Here is a 17,993-nt window from a genome sequence, read left to right on the forward strand (position 1 = left end):
AAATTTATTAGTTACAAGGAATAGGTTTGGAACAGGGTACAGGGTAGAGCAATATCAGAGAAATCCCATAGAGCAAATAGGGTGGCTGGGTAGCTTTTGATCACGCATCTGACTTACTGCAAGCTATATATCTAGTTAGTTGTCAGGTAGCTTACTCACGAGTATCACCCAGAGGCAAGTGGAGATTCCGTCTCGAGGCAGGCAGTTCATTGGTCATGAGTTTTGAGAGAGAGAGCAAGTTTCAGATGGTCCAGGTCTTCTCTCTCTCTCTGAGTCTTCCTCATGGCTGCTGCCCCTCCTCCTGGGCAGTCCTTAACTTATGACCTCATTTACCTGGTCCAATGGAGGCCAGCAACTGTTGGCTGTCAGCCAACCAATTTGAAATGCATCACTGGTTGCTGGATAGACTGGCATTGCTCAGAACAATAGGGAGCCCAAGCCCCTCACCCAGGTATGTGATGCCAGTCACGTAGGCAGAGGGAGCAGGCCACCCCCCCCCTCAGGAATGTATCCAGCTCAGGTTACAACTTAGGGTCACATGAAGAGATGGGGCAGAGGAGTGACCATGGTAACCAAATTGTCAGGTAGCAGTGTTTTGGAGACAGACAGGGAGGGTGTTCTGCCACATGGGCCACTCCAGGTCAGGGCTGCTTCAGCGGTACAGCTGGCACAATGGGTAGTGTCCCCAGAGATACCAACTGGCTGGGCCTCAGAAGCTCCTGAGGGCAAGTAGCCCTGAGCTGCTCGCCAGGGCAGTTTTTTATATTGCTGGGGCCAGCACCTCTGGCTGTAGATCGGAGAGGAGCTGGGCGGGGTTATCTTGCCTCAAGTGACGCAACTTGCCCCACACTGAAGTGCACGTCCGGGTACGTGTGCTGAGGCAAAAATCCCCGGGTCAAATTTGTGTTGCTTCTATTTGAGCTGCTGCAAGCACACATGCCTGCATGTGTGGATGAGCCTTAAGGTGCCACCCTGCCTTCTACCTTATAGTGATAGATTTAATAAATTCTATTTCATTTATCCAAGATAAGGTTAAAGATGACTTAATCACAGTCTACAAGTCCCTACTTGGTGGAAGGATTTATGATTCTTGACAGCTGGATAGTCTAGCTGAATATGGATAGTCTAGCTCAGCGGTTCCCAAACTCTGACAAATTGCGCACCACAAATTTAAAATGATACAACTTTAAGTACCAACAGCAATTTTTTCAGTTCAACCTTAAGTACCACCAGCACATTTTTGTCATATAAAGTAATTATAATAATTCTGTTAATGGATACCACTGACAGGTTCTCTGCTTATCACTGGTGGTACCCATACTATAGATTAGGAACTGCTGGTCTAGCTGAAAAAGTCATAGCAAGAGCCAGTGAAAATAACACGCAGATTTTCAATAAGAAAGGCAAGATATAACTGAAATAGTTTGTGGTGGAGTCTCTATCACAGGAAACTTTCTACAAGATATTATGTAGTTTAAAGTGAAGGTATGGGATGGATACAAATTTGAAATGTTTAATTCTGTGATCTGAATTGTGCCAGAGGTCTGATTGGATGATCATAATAGTCCTTCTAGCCTTAAAACTTCAGGTACATGAACTATTTCTCTCTTTGTTTGGGAATTAGCCCAGCCTCTTGAGTCTTCCTTTGTAATTGAAATTGCTGAAATGTGGTATCATATTTGAGTTGTCTCCAAGTCAGCAGGCTCATTTTTGGGGTATAGTGATCATGATTACATACAGTATTTGAGTAATGAGATTGGAAGGCCTGAAATTCAGTTCTGCTGAAATTGAACTGCAAAGTGAGATATTATAACTACATCAATCAAAGAAGATCTGAAAGGTATTTCTGCTGAAAATAAAATACCAGTGTAGGAGAAAAATATTTAGTAACTGTGGCCTATTTTAGAACTTGAAAGCAGAGAGTGAAAATACACAAACATTTCCCCTGGATCTCACTCACACATGCACACACAGCATAAAAAGAAATACAAGGTAATAAGTTTCAGTAGGTGAAGGAATAATGTGATTATGTGTTGATGTGAGAAACATTAAGAGGTATTAGTAATACTTTTAGTAGTAATCATAATTCCTAGCTCTTACATAGAACTTTTTATTATCTGTATTTTTCAAAACTCTTTACAAAGGAGCTTAGCTTCATCACCCTAGTTTTCGATATTACAGTTAATACCATAATTAATAAACTAATACTAATAATCAGCATTATATTATTAGTGACCCCACAAAGCACATAGACTCAAATTTTGCCTTCACTTAAAGCTAGGTAACTGTGGACTACACAGGATTGCATAGATATAACTGACCACAGAATGTATATTGACATTTCTGTGCTTCAGCTGTGGTAATAATGGTGTGCTTTATAGGAGGTAACCATGTATGTGAGTGACTAATACCAGTCTCATTCCAAAGCACTTTTTCATCTGTTTGGCACTTACATGATATTTGTTTTCCTTTTTCTTTCAAATCAACCTAAATATATTATTAATCACCTACTTTTTATCATTATCATTATTAACAAAATAGCTAATTAGCTGAAGAAAGATGTTGTTGTTATTATTATTATTATACGTTTGGATAATATTGGATGAAATGTCATATTTCAGATTCTTATTTCTGCATAACTTTGATCAGGGAAAAAAGAATTACTCCTTTTTCTGCATTGTTTCCCATAGGGTGCAGCTTTAATTCGAATGTTGGCTAATTTTATGGGTCACTCGGTGTTTCAGATGGGCTTACAAGTAAGTAGAAAGATACCTGTTTTTTTCACATGCATCTGTTCCAGATTATTTCTTCCTTTTTTTAATTTGCATGTATTTCTGCCAGTTACTCTTTTTAAATATCTCAAATGTTGAGGCAGCAGATCTCAAATGTTAAGACAACAGCATGTCCCTGAAGCTGAATTTAATAGAAAATGCTAAGTTGTATAACACAAAAATCATCATTCCAGTAAATGAAAGCTGCATGTACAATTCTTAGTGTGTCAAATGATTGCACTTTAACTGCCACACAGTTTACTTCCATTTAGTGTACATCACCAAATAGAAGTAATTTTCAGATGTTCAAAAACCTGTGCAAGGCCTTCTTTGAAAGAACTTGCCAAGAAAAAAGTAACTTTGCTTCCATTACATTTAAATTTCGATATAAAAATAAAAATGAATGATATTAATCCCACTAGACCATGTGCAGCTGTGAGGCTAATTATATTTTTTTTCAGATAAATGTTTTCCTTTCTTTTCCCTCACCCCCCACAACACATCAAAACCCTTGAGCTTTATTTTTACCTTTGCTGAACATGGAGTGCTCTTTGCTTAATGTTGTTCTGAAAACTCATTTTGTCTTTTTAAAAGACATTTTAAAAAAGTAATATTTCTGTGTAAAGAGAGAAATTCACAGTGCTGACTGTCAAGGATGGACTCTCTTAAACAATAATGCAGGGCAAATGAATGTTTTGTAAACTACTTTAAACAAATAGAAAGAAAAAAAAACAAACCAACAATGCAATCCCTTTATTCTATTGAAATCTGTTTGAGTAAATCATGTTACAGGCAGCTGTGATTGATGAATTATGTATGATTCAGTCTGCTACTTAGAAGTGTCCTTTAAAGTAAATTGATGTTCACCTGAAATACAATTATGCTAAGATGGAAAGAGCAATCAATCTTATCTGTTCTTAGTAAGCTTTTCATTTTGAAATTTAAATAAACTACATCTGGGATCAGGTCATATTTTAACACAGTAATTTTACCTCCAAGCAAAATGGATTTAAAGATAAAATATAAAACAAAAATTATATAAATACTCTAGTTATGTCATATAAAGGTGTATTTAATGTTATAGGCAGCGAAAGGAATCTCTAGAGGAATTGTAGCTTTTCTGGAAAGTTTGTAGGACTTGGTGCAATCAAGGTTGGAAGATTACTGGTTCACTGGAGCCTATAAGCTGCTTTCCTTAGGTGTAATATCAAACCAGGTCATTTGGGCTTATCTTCTAACACAGATAATTGTTCTTCACCTGGAACATTTCCCTGAACAAACCAACATGTATACAAGATGAAATCCTGAACCAGTTTCAGACAATGGGTCTTTTGCCACTGGCTTAATGGTCCCAGGATTTTACCTAGAAACCTTCTCCCATTCAGATCTGTTCATAGAAAAATGTAGTGTTATACTATTGACATTTAAAGGTTTCCCCACAAAGAATATGATTTCCTCTCAAACTTTCTTACATCAAACCTAATTAAATACTAGAATTATATAGTAAAAATGTACCTGCAGCATCCATGATAAAAAAAGCAAAGCAGTAGTGGTGAAGAGTATAAATAAATTTCCACGTCTTATTTCTTTCAGAAAAATGTATTCTTGTATACATCTTTTGGTGTTTGGTTTGCTTTGTTTTTGCACAGATACCATTCTCTCTCAAAAATTGTATAATTGGATTCTTTCCTAAAATATTTTGAAAGCAGTAATGAATTATTTCAGTATGTTACTAAGTCAAATAAATTCAAGCCAAAGCCTGATGTTTTGTAAAAGCTTATGTGGTGATTAGAATATCATAATTATTACGAAGTTGTAACAAAACCCTGGTTACAACTGTAACCAACCATCAAGTAGCTTCCTCATTCTTCTGTTCCTCACCAATCTTGTTATAAATAAAAACTGTGTTGTTTGCTAATGATAGTCTGGAAAGCCTCTGGGCCTAAAGAAACAAGAGAACAAAGGAACATAAGTTTACTGGTGAAAAATAATCCTAAACTCATCGTTTTATAAAATCACATGTGCTGTCTAGAGTCCAGAAGGAAATATACACCTTTTGTTTGTGTGCGAATATGCTGAAGTGGAAGAGATGTTTGCTTATCAGGGCTTGTGAGAACAGGGGAATAGGGGTGCAGTTGCATTGAGCCTTCAAAATTGAGGCCTTGAACATTATGAAAATTTTCTTTTCTGATGGACATTAAAATGCAATGAGTAAAATAATTGTAAGGAGCAGGTGTACAAGTAAAGTCAAAGTATGAACTAATGAATTCAGTTTTGAATTCAAACAGAATTCCTCTATTTCCTGTGTCTAAAACAGGAGGTGTTCCAGGATGCAGCAGGCCTCTGAATTTTTTGTGTTGTTGTTCATGTTGATGTTCATATTCTGAAAGTTACAAAGCTAGAAATGCAAGTGAATGATTGGTGTCTTTGTAGTTCACAGATACAGCAAGAACTATTCTCTTATTGTTGTACAGTTAAAAGATTGGCTCTAGTTCCAGCTACATGGAGGAAAGTATAACCCTCAAATTATTCCCTACAACATGCATCACTTTAGGCTCTGTAGTCTCAGTACTGCTACTTGAGATTTAGGCCCATGTTCTTTTCAATGAAATTTTAACATGAATTCTAAGTTTTAACCACATGCCCTTTCTCAAAATAGTGGCAGAAATCAAAATTTTATGGCTCCTATTTATATAGTTCCTTAAACAAATTATTACTCTGATAAAACACTGTCTGATAATCCCTCTTCTGTATTTTAGCTTTTTTCACAACATTGCTAAATCGAAGTGTTCCAAGCGTTACATGTTACCGGTTTACTTTTCAGTTGCATCCAGTATATTTAATATATTATTTTCATAATTTTCTTATCATATTATATAAAGTATGGTGTTGTGCAGATCCCTTTACTCTGCAGGTAGAGGCAATGAAATCAAGGTACTACTGAATGCAAGTAAGAATGGCAGCATTAGATCTTTAGTTAAGAGATGTTACAAGAATGACGACAAGCTGTCAAGACAAAGAGAGGGGGAGGCAATACAGTCAAGGGATAAATCTTCTTTTAACCATTTTTCTTTGTCTATTATAAGTCCATATTATTGCCAGATAAGTATTTTTCCCACAAAATATCTGAAGTAGACTTTTTCCAAAGAAGTCCTTTATTTATCTAAGAAAACAATTAGTTTTGTTAAACTGAATAAGAAAAGAGATGACTATAAAGAAAGGGGAATGGGGCTCTTTGTTAGATGTATGTAAACAATAAATGTAAGCGAAAGCAAATGACAATATAGGGCCCCCAGGAACACTGCTATTCAGCAAATCATTTCTGAGAAGATTGGGAGCAGGTGGAATTACAATAGAATCATAAGGTTTTGCTTCATATGTGTGTTTGAACAGGTTCCTATTTATCGAGAGTAATTTGCCTGTTTCTGGAAATACATTTGTGAAAGACTGTTGGATTTTAACATTGGACCTCCATGACCAAAGTGCATCAGGCATCTGCAAAAAGAAAGATATTGTTTTGTGAAGTCTCAAAAATATATGCTGTCTTGGAACTAGTGGTATTTGCAGCACAAGTTTTAATAATAGAGACTTAACTTTGAGTGTTTCACATTATAGCACACTGTATACAAAAGAAAAGAAAGAACAAATTTATATTGGATGTGATGAATAACTGAGATTACAATCTATAAATACCCACATTTGTGAAATTCTGTCATGCTAGAAAACTACAGCTATTACTTATCATTTAATCTGCTTTCTTATTTGTAATGGAGTGTTCTTTGTCTCTTTGGAAATTCTTAGGAGCCCCTTTTTTACACACTCCTTAAAGAACCCCACTTTTGAGTGTTTCGCGAGAAAGGTCATAGCTAGAGAAATGTTGTTCTTACATTAGTAAGAGAGGTTCTATCAGGAGCTCCTTTTCCAAAGATACCCTAATATTGTCTGTTCTTTCATGGTGCATGAAGGAGTTGGGTCCAAATATAGGCTGTGCAGGTTAAATGCTAACCAGTAGCAACCTCCCTAAAGTATGTGGATATCTTTGTCGATGCCTTTTTTCATGAAAGGGCACTAATCAGTTGTATGGATATGAGAATGTAAAAGATTTGGTCATCAGCACTTCCTCTGATTCTTTCTGAAGTATTGAGTAGGAGTAAGAGTAGGAGACCTTGAGTTGTTCTCATTATACAGGAAGTTAATATGTGATATAATTTTACATTTGGGGGAGATTTTCATCTGTTCCATCTGGAATAGATTATCTTGCATGGGCTGCTGTCACTGTAATATTACATGTCTTAAAAAAGTTTTGTTGCTATAAGCTAGAATACCAAGGCTTATCAGTTATCAGTGACTCTTCATATTAAGTATAGAGTACACACGATGATTTTGAGGTTCAGTGTTCAGGTATATTTAAAAAAGGAATCCACTGTTATCTCCAGCTTTCTCATGGGGCCCTCTGGCCCTTGTTCATTTACATTTTTCTTATACTTGGTTTGATTATTTTGTAGCCCAATGTATATTACTATATGTTTGTAAACATTACATTTCATTTGCTGCATAGCTGCTCATTGATCATATAGATCTGTATCTTTTTGAAGTTCGCTTGCTGCTGTATTTGTGTTCATCACTCACTCTGATTTAGTGCATCATCAGCAGTTTGAATTAGTTACTGTAGGAACTTCTGTCTCTGTGATAAATTAACAACTTTTGTACGTTAAGATGTGCACTGTACATCTGGGAGAAGACCTTTCATACAGTTCTTTCAATATACCTTTAATGTCCCAGTGCTGCTGAGTGGTCACTGTATTGAAACTGATAGGTCAACCTTTCACAAGAGTGATTTGGGGAAATGGGGACTGCAAACTTAAAAACAGCAGTGCTAGGCTTCCAGCCATTTTCCACTAACATAAAACCTCCTAGTTGGACTGAGCTCCTTTCATCTGTACTACTTAGTGTTCACTGTTTTATAATTACCTTTTTATACATTCCTATATTCCACTCTGAATTCCTACAGCTCTTAAATTGTGCAGCAGTCTGACACATGACATGCTATAAAAGACTTCTTAAAATATCAAACAAACAGATATTCTACCTGCTATTGAAGTATTTAGCCATGTTAGTCTGAAGTTAGGCAGAAGGCAGGGTAGGGTAGCATCTTAAAGATTAACTCATTCAGAGAGACATAAGCTTGCATAGGTTGCAGCCTACTTCACCTACTTGCAATTATCTAACTTGTTTAATTTTTTGATCTAAGACTAGGTACAGGCATTACAGGTTTCCCTCGATTTATGTGGGTTCTTTATATGCGAATTCGCTTTTATGCGATGAGCATATTTAGACACCTAATTCATTATATGCAAAGTAAATTCACTTTTATGCAATCAACATAGATGCCCCCCTTGCCCAAGCAGGTAAGTCTGTGGGGGGAGGGGAGAGGGCCATGGCCCCACTCACCCCAGCCTTGGCTGCAGCGGCCCTGGGAGTGGCCAGAGCCAGCTGCCTGTAGCTGCTGGTCTACACTGTATTCCCCCTGTCCCTGCTGTGCCCTGGCTGTGTGGTGAGTGCCATGCCCTGCCCTTCCTGGGGCTCTGCTTGTCCACACTCATCTCTGCTCCTAGGCTGCTCTGTGCCCTGATGCAGGCAGCTGGTGTCAGCTGCTCCTGGGAATGCTCTAGCACGGGCTGGGGTGAGTGCGGACAAGCAGAGCCCTGGGTGGCATGGGGCGTGGCACTTACCCTGGCCTCAGGAGAAGTCGACACCAGCTGCCTGTAGCAGCTGGACTACACCGTGCCACAACCCCCCCAGGGCTCTGCTGGTCCCCACTCATCCCTTCCCATACTGGAATGGCCCCGGGAGCAGTTGACACCAGCTGTCTGCACTGGGGCACAGTGCAACCCAGCTGCTACAGGCAGCTGGAGTTGGCTGCACCTGGGGCCACTGCAGCCGTGGCTGGGGTGAGTGCCACTCTGTTCCTTGTGCTTTGCTGCTTTGTGCAGCCCTGGGAGTGGCACCCCTCCCCCCTCCCCTTCCCTAGTCCCAGCCTCACTCCCTCCCTCACCACCATGGAAACCTATCCCTATTTGTTACATTGTAAAGTGGATTCACTTTATGCAAATTCAGTTCATAAGCCATACTCCGGGAACTCATGTATCGCATAAATGGAGGGAAACTTGTACATATAAACCACTGTAAGTGATTGGAAACTGGTTTAAACCTTTAAGAGAAAAGAAGTTCAGTGCATGCAGACCAATTTAAAAATGGTGGATCCCAATCTAAGATAGACCTAGATCAAAGCAATATCAGATTTAATCAGTTTAGGTGAGACTAGTCTATCAAACTTCTGCTCCTGATCCCCTCCTGATTCAACTTAGGTTACTTTCCTCTGGTATCCCATGCCTCCAGGCCTAAAGAAACAAAAGAACAAAGGAAGATAAGTTTACTAGTGAGACATACCACTAAACTCATCGTCTTAAATAAAACCACATGCGCTGTCTAGAATCCAGGTCCCCACTAACCCTCCTCACAGGGTGTGGCGGGACAGTAGGGGGGGCTCCTGCATTGAGCCACCCACCTCACTGCACACGACCACCTTCCAGGCTCCAAGTGCCTCCCTGGGGGCGTCTCATGTCTGGCTGACCCCCTTCCTGGAGCATGCCCGCTAGCCTGGGGGTAAAACTGCCACCACCCAGGGATGGGCTTGATTCTGGCTCTGTGCCCCCTGGGAAACGCAGGCTTGATAGCCCTCGAGAGTACTTGATTCACTTCAAGAACTTGGGATGCTTCCCTCAGTTGGAAGCACAAGTAGTGGTCTCGCTTAGTCAGCTGAACCAAGGGGACCCCAAGGCATAATGTAGACCCATTCCCAATAAGTCTCCCATGCTAGGTACAAAGGAGAACTTTATTGGTTACAGGGGGTAGGGTTGGAATAGGGTACAGGGTAGAGCAATATCAGAGAAATCTCATAGAGCAAACTGGGATGGCTGGGTAGCCTTTGATTGCGTATCCGAGTTCCTGCAAGCTATATATCTAGTTAGATTTCAGGTAGACTTCACGAGTATCATCCAGAGGCAGGTGGAGAGTCCCTCTGGAGGCAGGCAGTTCCTTGATCATGAGTTTTGAGAGAGAGAGCAAGTTTCAAATGGTCCAGCTCTTCTGTCTCTCTGAGTCTTCCTCATGGCTGCTGCCCCTCCTCCTGGGCAGTCCTTAACTTATATAGACCTTATGACTTCATTTACCTGGTCCAATGGAAGCCAGCACCTGTTGGCTGTCAGCCAACCAATTTGAAATGCATCACTAGTTGTTGGGCAGACTGGCAGTTCCTTACTCCCCAGGGAGCCCAAACCCCTCACCCAGGTATGTGATGTCAGTCATGTAGGCAGAGGGAGCAGATTTCCCCTTTCCCTCAGGAATGTATCCAGCTCAGGTTACCTAAAGAGATAGGAGAAGGTATGTATCTTCTGTTGGACCCATCCTAACCAAATTGTCACAGAGCAGAGTTTTTGGGGAGAAACAGAGGTGGTCTTCTGCCACACAGGGCAGAGGATTTAGCCTTGGCCTCCACTCATCTGCTCTGGCTGAGTCCTGGGCCAGCAACATGCCCGGGCTGTCAAAGATCTGTGGCAGCAAAGCTTCTGCTCCCCAGCCCTGCAGCCTGCCTGCACCTGTCTGCCAAATGAGACAGTGGGGGGTATGATGGGGGAACGGAGCCTCCTGCCCATCTCCAAGGCCCACCCCAGATCTGGGGTCTACATAGCTGGAGGCGGGGCCTGTACAGCAGGGGCTTTACCCCCTGCTTCCCCTGCTCTGCTGCGCAGCCCTGCCAGGCCAGGCAGGGGTAGTGGTGGGAGGAATCCCTTGCCACACAGGTCCCCCACCCCCTCTCAGCTGTGCAGACTCTGGTTTGGGGGAGGCCAGGGCTGCAGGCTCTGTTCCCCTCTGCCTCGCCACTTAAAGGCAGCTTGTGGAGTGGGAGGCAGAGCTCAGCCCTGCTGGCCAGCTGAGTGACACAGCCTCCCTGTCTGACAGAGCCAAAGCCTCTGTTTTCATCCCCCCTCTGTTGCGGGGCCCAATCCTTCCATCTGTGGAGAGCCCCCCATTGTGCTGCTGCTTGCTAGGCTGCCAGGTGTGCGATGGCAATCACCCTCTGGAAGACTATGTGACCACGTTCTGGAAACCACAGGTGCCAGCAGGGGATTGGGGGCATGTGCCTGACAGCCAGTCAGGGATGGCCCCTGCTCTGCTGTGCTTCGCTGCTCTTGGCAATCTCTGGCATGTTGGGAGGTGTGTGGGAGTGCTCTCGCCTTCTGGCCTCGGTCAGTGCAAGCATCTCTCTGCTTCCCACCAGTGAAGGATAAACATATGTTCTATTTGTTCCCAATCCAACCTATGCAGCTTAGAGAAACCCATGTAGATTTGATCTATTCTGTCTTGGGGTTTTTGAACGTCTGTACTTAGCCTAAGACTCTAGAAGCATCAATATTACCTTTCCCTGTCTACGTGATCAAATGCTATCCATTACATATTGCATAACTTAAGACTGAATACACCCTGTTTATCTTATGCACCTATTTTCTATTTATTTGTAATTTATGATAATTAGCCAGCTGCTACTGCCATCTTTGCTAGGTCTGCATTCCACTACCTCACTTCTTGGTAGATTTTACTGTACTGTTTTATTAATTAGGCACATTAAGGGCTAGAATTTAGCTTTTTCTCAGTGTCTTGTGTATGGGGTAATGAGTAGCTGTGCCAGTAGCACAGACAAGGAATTGTGACACAGCTACTTTCTTGCCCCAGGAGGATATAATTTACTATACCTCTTTTATTCAATGTTGATGTGCATCCTATTTTGTCTGAACTCTTCTGGCAGGTGCATTGAGTATAATCATGACTGAAATTCATCTCGTGTCCCTTTACCAATTTACTCCAGAGCACCAGGGATGCAACCTTTTTGGCTATGTACAGACAGTCAAAAAGCCTGATGCTAAATTGATTCAGTCTTTGCAGGTTAGTCTCAGCTGCAAAGATTAAACTGGGAAGCAACTGGACAGACATTCGCTTTTATTCAGGAAATGTAGGCACATACCTGCAGTGGCTTAGACCGGGGGTCATAGAGCATTGCTCTCTGGCATGTAGACACTATGGACTGTGTGTTTGATTCCTCTTCCTGCTGCCCCTGAGGTCTCTGGGATTTGCAATCCAGAATTACAGCAGAAGGACTCTGCAGGGTTGCCCATCACTACTTCTTTCTGTTTCCACATTCCTCTGAAATTTGTAGTCCACGGTTACAGCCAGCAGTAAGTTTTTTAGCAGGGCAGAGCAGAGCAGCTCTGTACTCAGGGAAAGGAAAGTTTAACCACCCTCCCTGGCCCCAGACCCCAGCCAGGGTTTGCCTGGGGGGGGTAGTTCCTGCCTCCCCACACCTAAACCTTCTCTGCTGGAGCAGGCAGCTGGAGCAGGGCTGGAAAGCATGCTGTGGGACTGTGATTTAACTTGAACCAGGAAGGGGTCTGGGACAGAAGTTTCATAAAATGGTGACCCAAATCAATTAAGTCTGATACTACATTCAACCAGGTTTATCTTAAACTAGCTTCAGCCATTTTGAAACTGGTTTATTTGCACTAAACTTCTGTTCTGTGACAGGTTTCTGATGACTTAAACCAGTTTATGTGTAACTTCTGTCCCTAGCCTTTAAAACTTCAACAGAAGGGGGTGCGGCATTCAAGAGAAGGGGTCTACTTTCTTATATATCCATATATATCCCTGCAAGCTGTGACCTGCTCTAACCTAGCTAGTATTGATCCCTTTGTGTTTTAAAACTCTTACACTCTTGACTGACACCTGTCCCCAGAGCACCCTGTTTGTATTAAATGCAGGGCTTCTGAAACCCTCCAGTTCTGTTCCATCATATATAGCTTATGTGGGAAGAGCAAAAAACAGCAATGCAGCGTTTATTAGCTTCTCCAGTCCTTTGGCATTTCTAATTGCCCACTGCTTCTCCCTCTTGATAGTGGGTAAACTAATTCAGCTTTGAAGATTTTCTTAAAAGGGCAATGTTTTTTTTTTCCTTTCAAAATTAGTACATAAAGTATTTTGCTTTGAATGACTTGGATAATGTGTCTTAATCCTTTTTTTTCCTGCAAAATATGTACTAGTCAGCATTCCATGTGCCTGACCCAAAGACTAGTGAATGACTCTGAGAGTGGGGGGGCATGTCTTACACACACACACACGCATGCACACCCTAAGCTATATTACGTCTCAAAAGGCAAACACTCAAAAGTCAGAGAATGCCAAAAGTAGGTCAGTACAAGCTTAATTTGGCCACCTTGTGTAGTACACTCTATAATTGCATGGTCCCCTGCTATTGTCTTCCAAAGACCCCTTCCTTACTCAGTGCCTAGGATGGGCTATGCTTATTGAATGAGCAGCTATTCATATATTTTATCTGCATTGTTCAAAGTATATCCCCATGTTTTATTTACTCAACATTATTCCAACAGTTCTTTGAAAATATAATTGTTTATTTCCCTGGACCCCCTCCAGAGTGCTCATAACTAAAGTGTCCGAGTTCTCTATACACAATAATTAATTTGCACAACCTGTGGGTATTATTCCTATTTTACAGAATGGGAACTGAGGCTCTATATAGTTTTAAGTCCAGATTTCCACTGATTTTGGGTGCCCAGTTAGAGACAGATAGCACTTAATTCTGTGAGCATTATGTAGCACTTTATATGTTCAAATCATAATTTCTGTTGCTGTCATATGCAGATCTCATTCATATCAAGCCTTATAGAAACTGGGGTATCAAGCTGGAAAGCCAAAAAAACAAGGATCATACTATTAACGTTGCTATAAATAAATCAGTGGGAATTGAGCATCTAAACATCTTTGAATGTGGGCCAAAAAGATGAAGGTCAAAAGTATTAGTAATTTTGTGTGCATGATTTGAGATGCCTAGGACTTGAATTTTTTAGAATGCCTAAAGTTGTGTACTTCATATAGTTGAAGTACAGCTCTGATTGATTCACCTGGAGTTGTGAATGCAAACTAGACACCTGGGTCTCAAGGTAGGTACCTGCCAAATATGAAATGTACACTTAGCGACCACCTGTGTAAAGTTTGTTTGAAGGGACTTGCCTAGAAGCCCACAGAATTGAGTGCTGGGCAGGTACTGTCCTACTCAATTATGCAGAAATGTCACATATGTAAAATCTTTTCTCTCTAAGATTGATGGAGAATTCCAAAATGGGACATTTCCTGTAAGATGCACATTTGTCCAAAAATTCCAGCCCAGGAAGTTGACTAGCCAGGGAACCAACTAGCTAGGCAGGCAGGAGAACTGGTTGCCTGGTTCCCTGAGGAGCTAGGAAGCCCAACAGCAGCCTGCAGAAGTTGGGCAGCTTGACAATCTGCAAGGGTGCTGGGGAGCCCAGCAGGCCCTCAAGTGGGAAGTCTGGCAGCCTGTCAAGCAGACTGCTAAGGAGGGGAGCAACTCTAGGAGCCTGGGGAGCCTGCTAATTGGGTGGTTGGAGGACTAAGCAACCCAGGGAGCCTGCCCAGCTGCCAGTGGGCTTGCTGAAGGAAAACCAGGGAGAGTAGTCAGTTCCCTAGCTCCTGTGTATAATTTCTTCAGAACCAGCGTGTCCCAAGTATCACACTGTAGGCTAGGGTGAAGATTTGGGTGCTCTCCAGCTGCTCTCCTGGTAAAGTTGGGCCACTGTACAGCCAGAAAGGCATGATTCATGGGTCCAACAGTGAGCAGGCAGGAGGGAATATAATTCTGTAGCCAAGCAATAATGGTACTTAGGAAGGGTAGTGTGGGTTGCTTTCTAGTTTCTGTTTTCAGCACTGTGCATTTTCCTGAAAGCAACACAAAATACATACACAATCTTGATTTCTTTATGGATATGAGCCAAAATCCCTTTGGTTATTATAATCTGGATCATACTGCTTAACGGGTAGTGATTATACTGGCTGGAAAGTTTTCCAGCCGCTATAAGCTATTACTTTGTTTGCTCAATGCTAAGGTGCATTTTCAAAAGAAAAAAGAATAAGGTTGCTGAGTTAGATTTGTTTCCCCAGGACATTATTACTCTTTATGACTATCTCTGAATCAATGATCTTTTGTATAATACATATATAGCTTTTTGACATGCTTTCAGTAAGTTTTATTCTCCTGTTGCATGTGAAACTCATCATTACTCTTTTCTCCTGCAGTTGTATTCAGAATAGGTATGAATCCTTAGATAACATCAATTGGCTCAGTGGCTGTCTTAAAATATGATTCAGACTGCATGTATTCTTTCCAAATAAAATCATATTGTTTTCATGATGGGAGTTTAGTAGCAGCCTCATTCCCTCATGTCTATTCCTTCTGTCCTGGTACAAATGAACCTCTTGTTTATCTTTTTTAGAAGTCAGTAGGAATGTCGCCAGGACAAAAATCTTAGGATTACCTTTTGTGTTGCTGGTGAATACATATTCAAAACTAAAATACATAACTCTACTTTCCTTTACACTAACAGAAAAATTTTTTAAAAAATCGATAAAGCAAGGCCTCATTAGATTCCCTAACTAACTGGAAATTCAGTTGCTGCCTTCATTTCCCACCTGTTACAAAACATTTTGTCTAAGATGCTGTCATTCCCTTCGTACCTAGAATACAAATTAAATGGTCATCCTGATCTGCCTTCTATTGGGTCCTGGCTTTTTAGTGATAACCACTGGTAACCTACAGCTAGTTATATTTTGAACAAATTGGGCAGAATTTGTTGATGGATAGTCACACTGCTTGGATTTACATATCAGACTTGAAGAGGGAAGTATATCAATATTGGTTATTTGCTACGTAACCATGGGTCCTAAAACATCTGGGAATGTTGACAGGTAGAAAGTTATAGGGTGCTTCCCAGTTGAAACAAAAAGCAGACAAAATTAGATATGCACAGATAGACATATCAAATAAACAAGGACCATATTATTGAAAAACTTGAGCTGTATTTTGCAATACTGTGTGCAGTTTTAATCACCTTATTGTTTTGCCTGAGAGCCTTCAGCACTGAGAAGAAATATTTAACGGGTCAGAAAGTCGCTGCAAAAGCTGATAAGCAGGGTTGGAGCTTTACAGTTGGTGCTCTGTCCATCTATTAATTTTTCTGTAGATATTATGCAGAGGATGCTATCATCTAGGTACAGCGATGACGCACAAATCATGTTCTTAATGGATTACTTCCGGTGATTTCTCTTGACATCCTCATTTTAACCTGCATTGCTGTGGAATTTCTTTCCAATTCCAGGTACTTAGGTTTCTGCAAAAAAAAAAAATAGTATAGAAAAGGCACAGTAAGCAACTGTTTACATTGCTAGTAATCCCCAGCACTGGTTAATGCAGAAGTGCAATCAGTCAGTACTGTCACAATTAATAAGTGCCATTCAGATTCCTCTGGAAAGGGGCCCTTCACTTTTTGTAGATTTAAAATATATTCATTGAGTAAGGTCTCAGTTTACTAAACAAAACCGAACAAATGAGATCTAAAACTAATGCACAAATCCAGTAAAATATATGCAGTTCTATTTTAAGGAATACTTTATTTCTCTAAAGCTTGTTCTTAGTTCAGCAGTTTAGCATTACTGCCAAATAATACATCAAATGCAGTTTTTCTTAAAGCAAAGCTTAATGTACTAGCAGGTGTCTCACTCTACAGCAGTGCTAAACATCAGTACCATCAGACTGTGATGGTAAAATAACTCCACCATTCTGCTAACAGTTCCCTTTAGATTTCTAATGCACATTTTTTGCCACCACAGTGCAATTTCATTTGCCATATTTCAAAAGGCTTCTATTCCTTCCTCCTTTATACATTAGTGGTTAATAGGGGAGAAGGGACTTTCGCTATATACTGCAGCTATTTTGGTCTTCTGGTAAGAATTGCTTGTCACACAGATGTGTTTAAAAGTATGGTAAATGATACTAGGAACCTTCTTAAGAACAAGGTTCGGGTCTGTGGTTTTAACTCCCCACATTTACATCAAATTGAATCATAGTTCAGATGGCTTCACAGATTATATAATCCCATATTTTGCAATATATAAAAGTCTTAATGTGACAAGTTTTCTCATGTTAGAATTACAATAGTAAAACTGCAGTGACTTCAGCTGAGTTACTCCTGATTTATATTGCTGCAAACTTTTGGAATTGTGTCCCTTTTCTTTATCAACAGGGAGCTTGCATAGAGAACCAACTATAGTCCCCTTATTTTAGTTGCAATCCTTTCTTGGTCTATCTTTCTATCTCTTGTTATCTTCTGTTTTACGTAAATTTCAACAGTGGCCTGTTCTGTGGAAAGTTCACATCTTGTAAAGTGTATTTTGCACTTTAAACCCTCTGTATAGGATATTAAAAAGTGCTTGAAATTGGCTTTATCCCATTCCCACTAAAATCAATGTTAAATCTCCTATTGACCCACATTACATCAGAAATGTCAACATTACAGATCTGGTTGTTTTCATAACTTATTGGAGGATTATGAATTACTCTGAAAAAAGGGAAAGGTAAAATACTGTAATTATTTTGGTTTATACAACAATGTTGGCTCTAGAGAGAATTAAGATTTATTTCCATGTGAGGTTCCAGTATCACTCTTCTTGATTAGTAGTTATAGCTTGTTGTTTGAAGATAATGATTTAATTGCAGATACGACATGATGACAGTGGATGTTTTCTGATTGCTCATTATTGCAAGCATTATGTCACGGCTGTATGTGTGAAAGATATAAACATCCCTTTTAAAAACAAAGGGCTGGATCCTGAGCTGGTGTACATTGTTGTAGCAGCTCCATTGACTGACTGTTTACACCAGCTGAGGAGCTACACTGAAGGGAAGACAAAGCAGCAGCTGAAGTGAGCACTGGATGGGTACAGCTGAGGTACATGCGTGCCCCGTAGACAGTGTTTAAATTCTGCCTGACACTTATGTATTCTTGCCTGAATCAGTATCTTAGTTATTCATGAATGGGCACTTTTAAAAGATAAACAAATAAAACTGTCAGATTAAAGCTGACTTTTGTGGTAATCACAGTAAAATTGTTGAAAAGTTCCAGTTGACCAATATTATTTGTATTTTACTGCCATTGTTGATAAAACAAGAGTCCTACCTTGTCTTGAAATCAACTTCTATCCTGAAATCAACTTCTCTTACTTTTCTTACTTCTCTTACTTCAG

The 17,993-nt window shown here is 40.5% G+C and overlaps 1 protein-coding gene across 1 annotated transcript in view; it reads left to right on the forward strand.

Moving 5' to 3' along the window:
- The window catches only part of TRHDE (thyrotropin releasing hormone degrading enzyme), a gene marked incomplete at its 5' end in the record, with an annotated part of 416,585 nt that overhangs the window by 263,943 nt on the left and 134,649 nt on the right, over positions 1–17,993 (forward strand). Inside the window, one exon of the mRNA XM_019515785.1 lies at positions 2,691–2,756. Within this exon, the coding sequence (XP_019371330.1) occupies positions 2,691–2,756 (66 nt within the window). The remainder of the gene's footprint in view (positions 1–2,690; positions 2,757–17,993) is intronic.

Source organism: Gavialis gangeticus, unplaced genomic scaffold (assembly GCF_001723915.1).
Source record: "Gavialis gangeticus isolate Ggan-Ray unplaced genomic scaffold, GavGan_comp1, whole genome shotgun sequence".
In the NCBI taxonomy this organism is placed as follows: domain Eukaryota; kingdom Metazoa; phylum Chordata; order Crocodylia; family Gavialidae; genus Gavialis; species Gavialis gangeticus.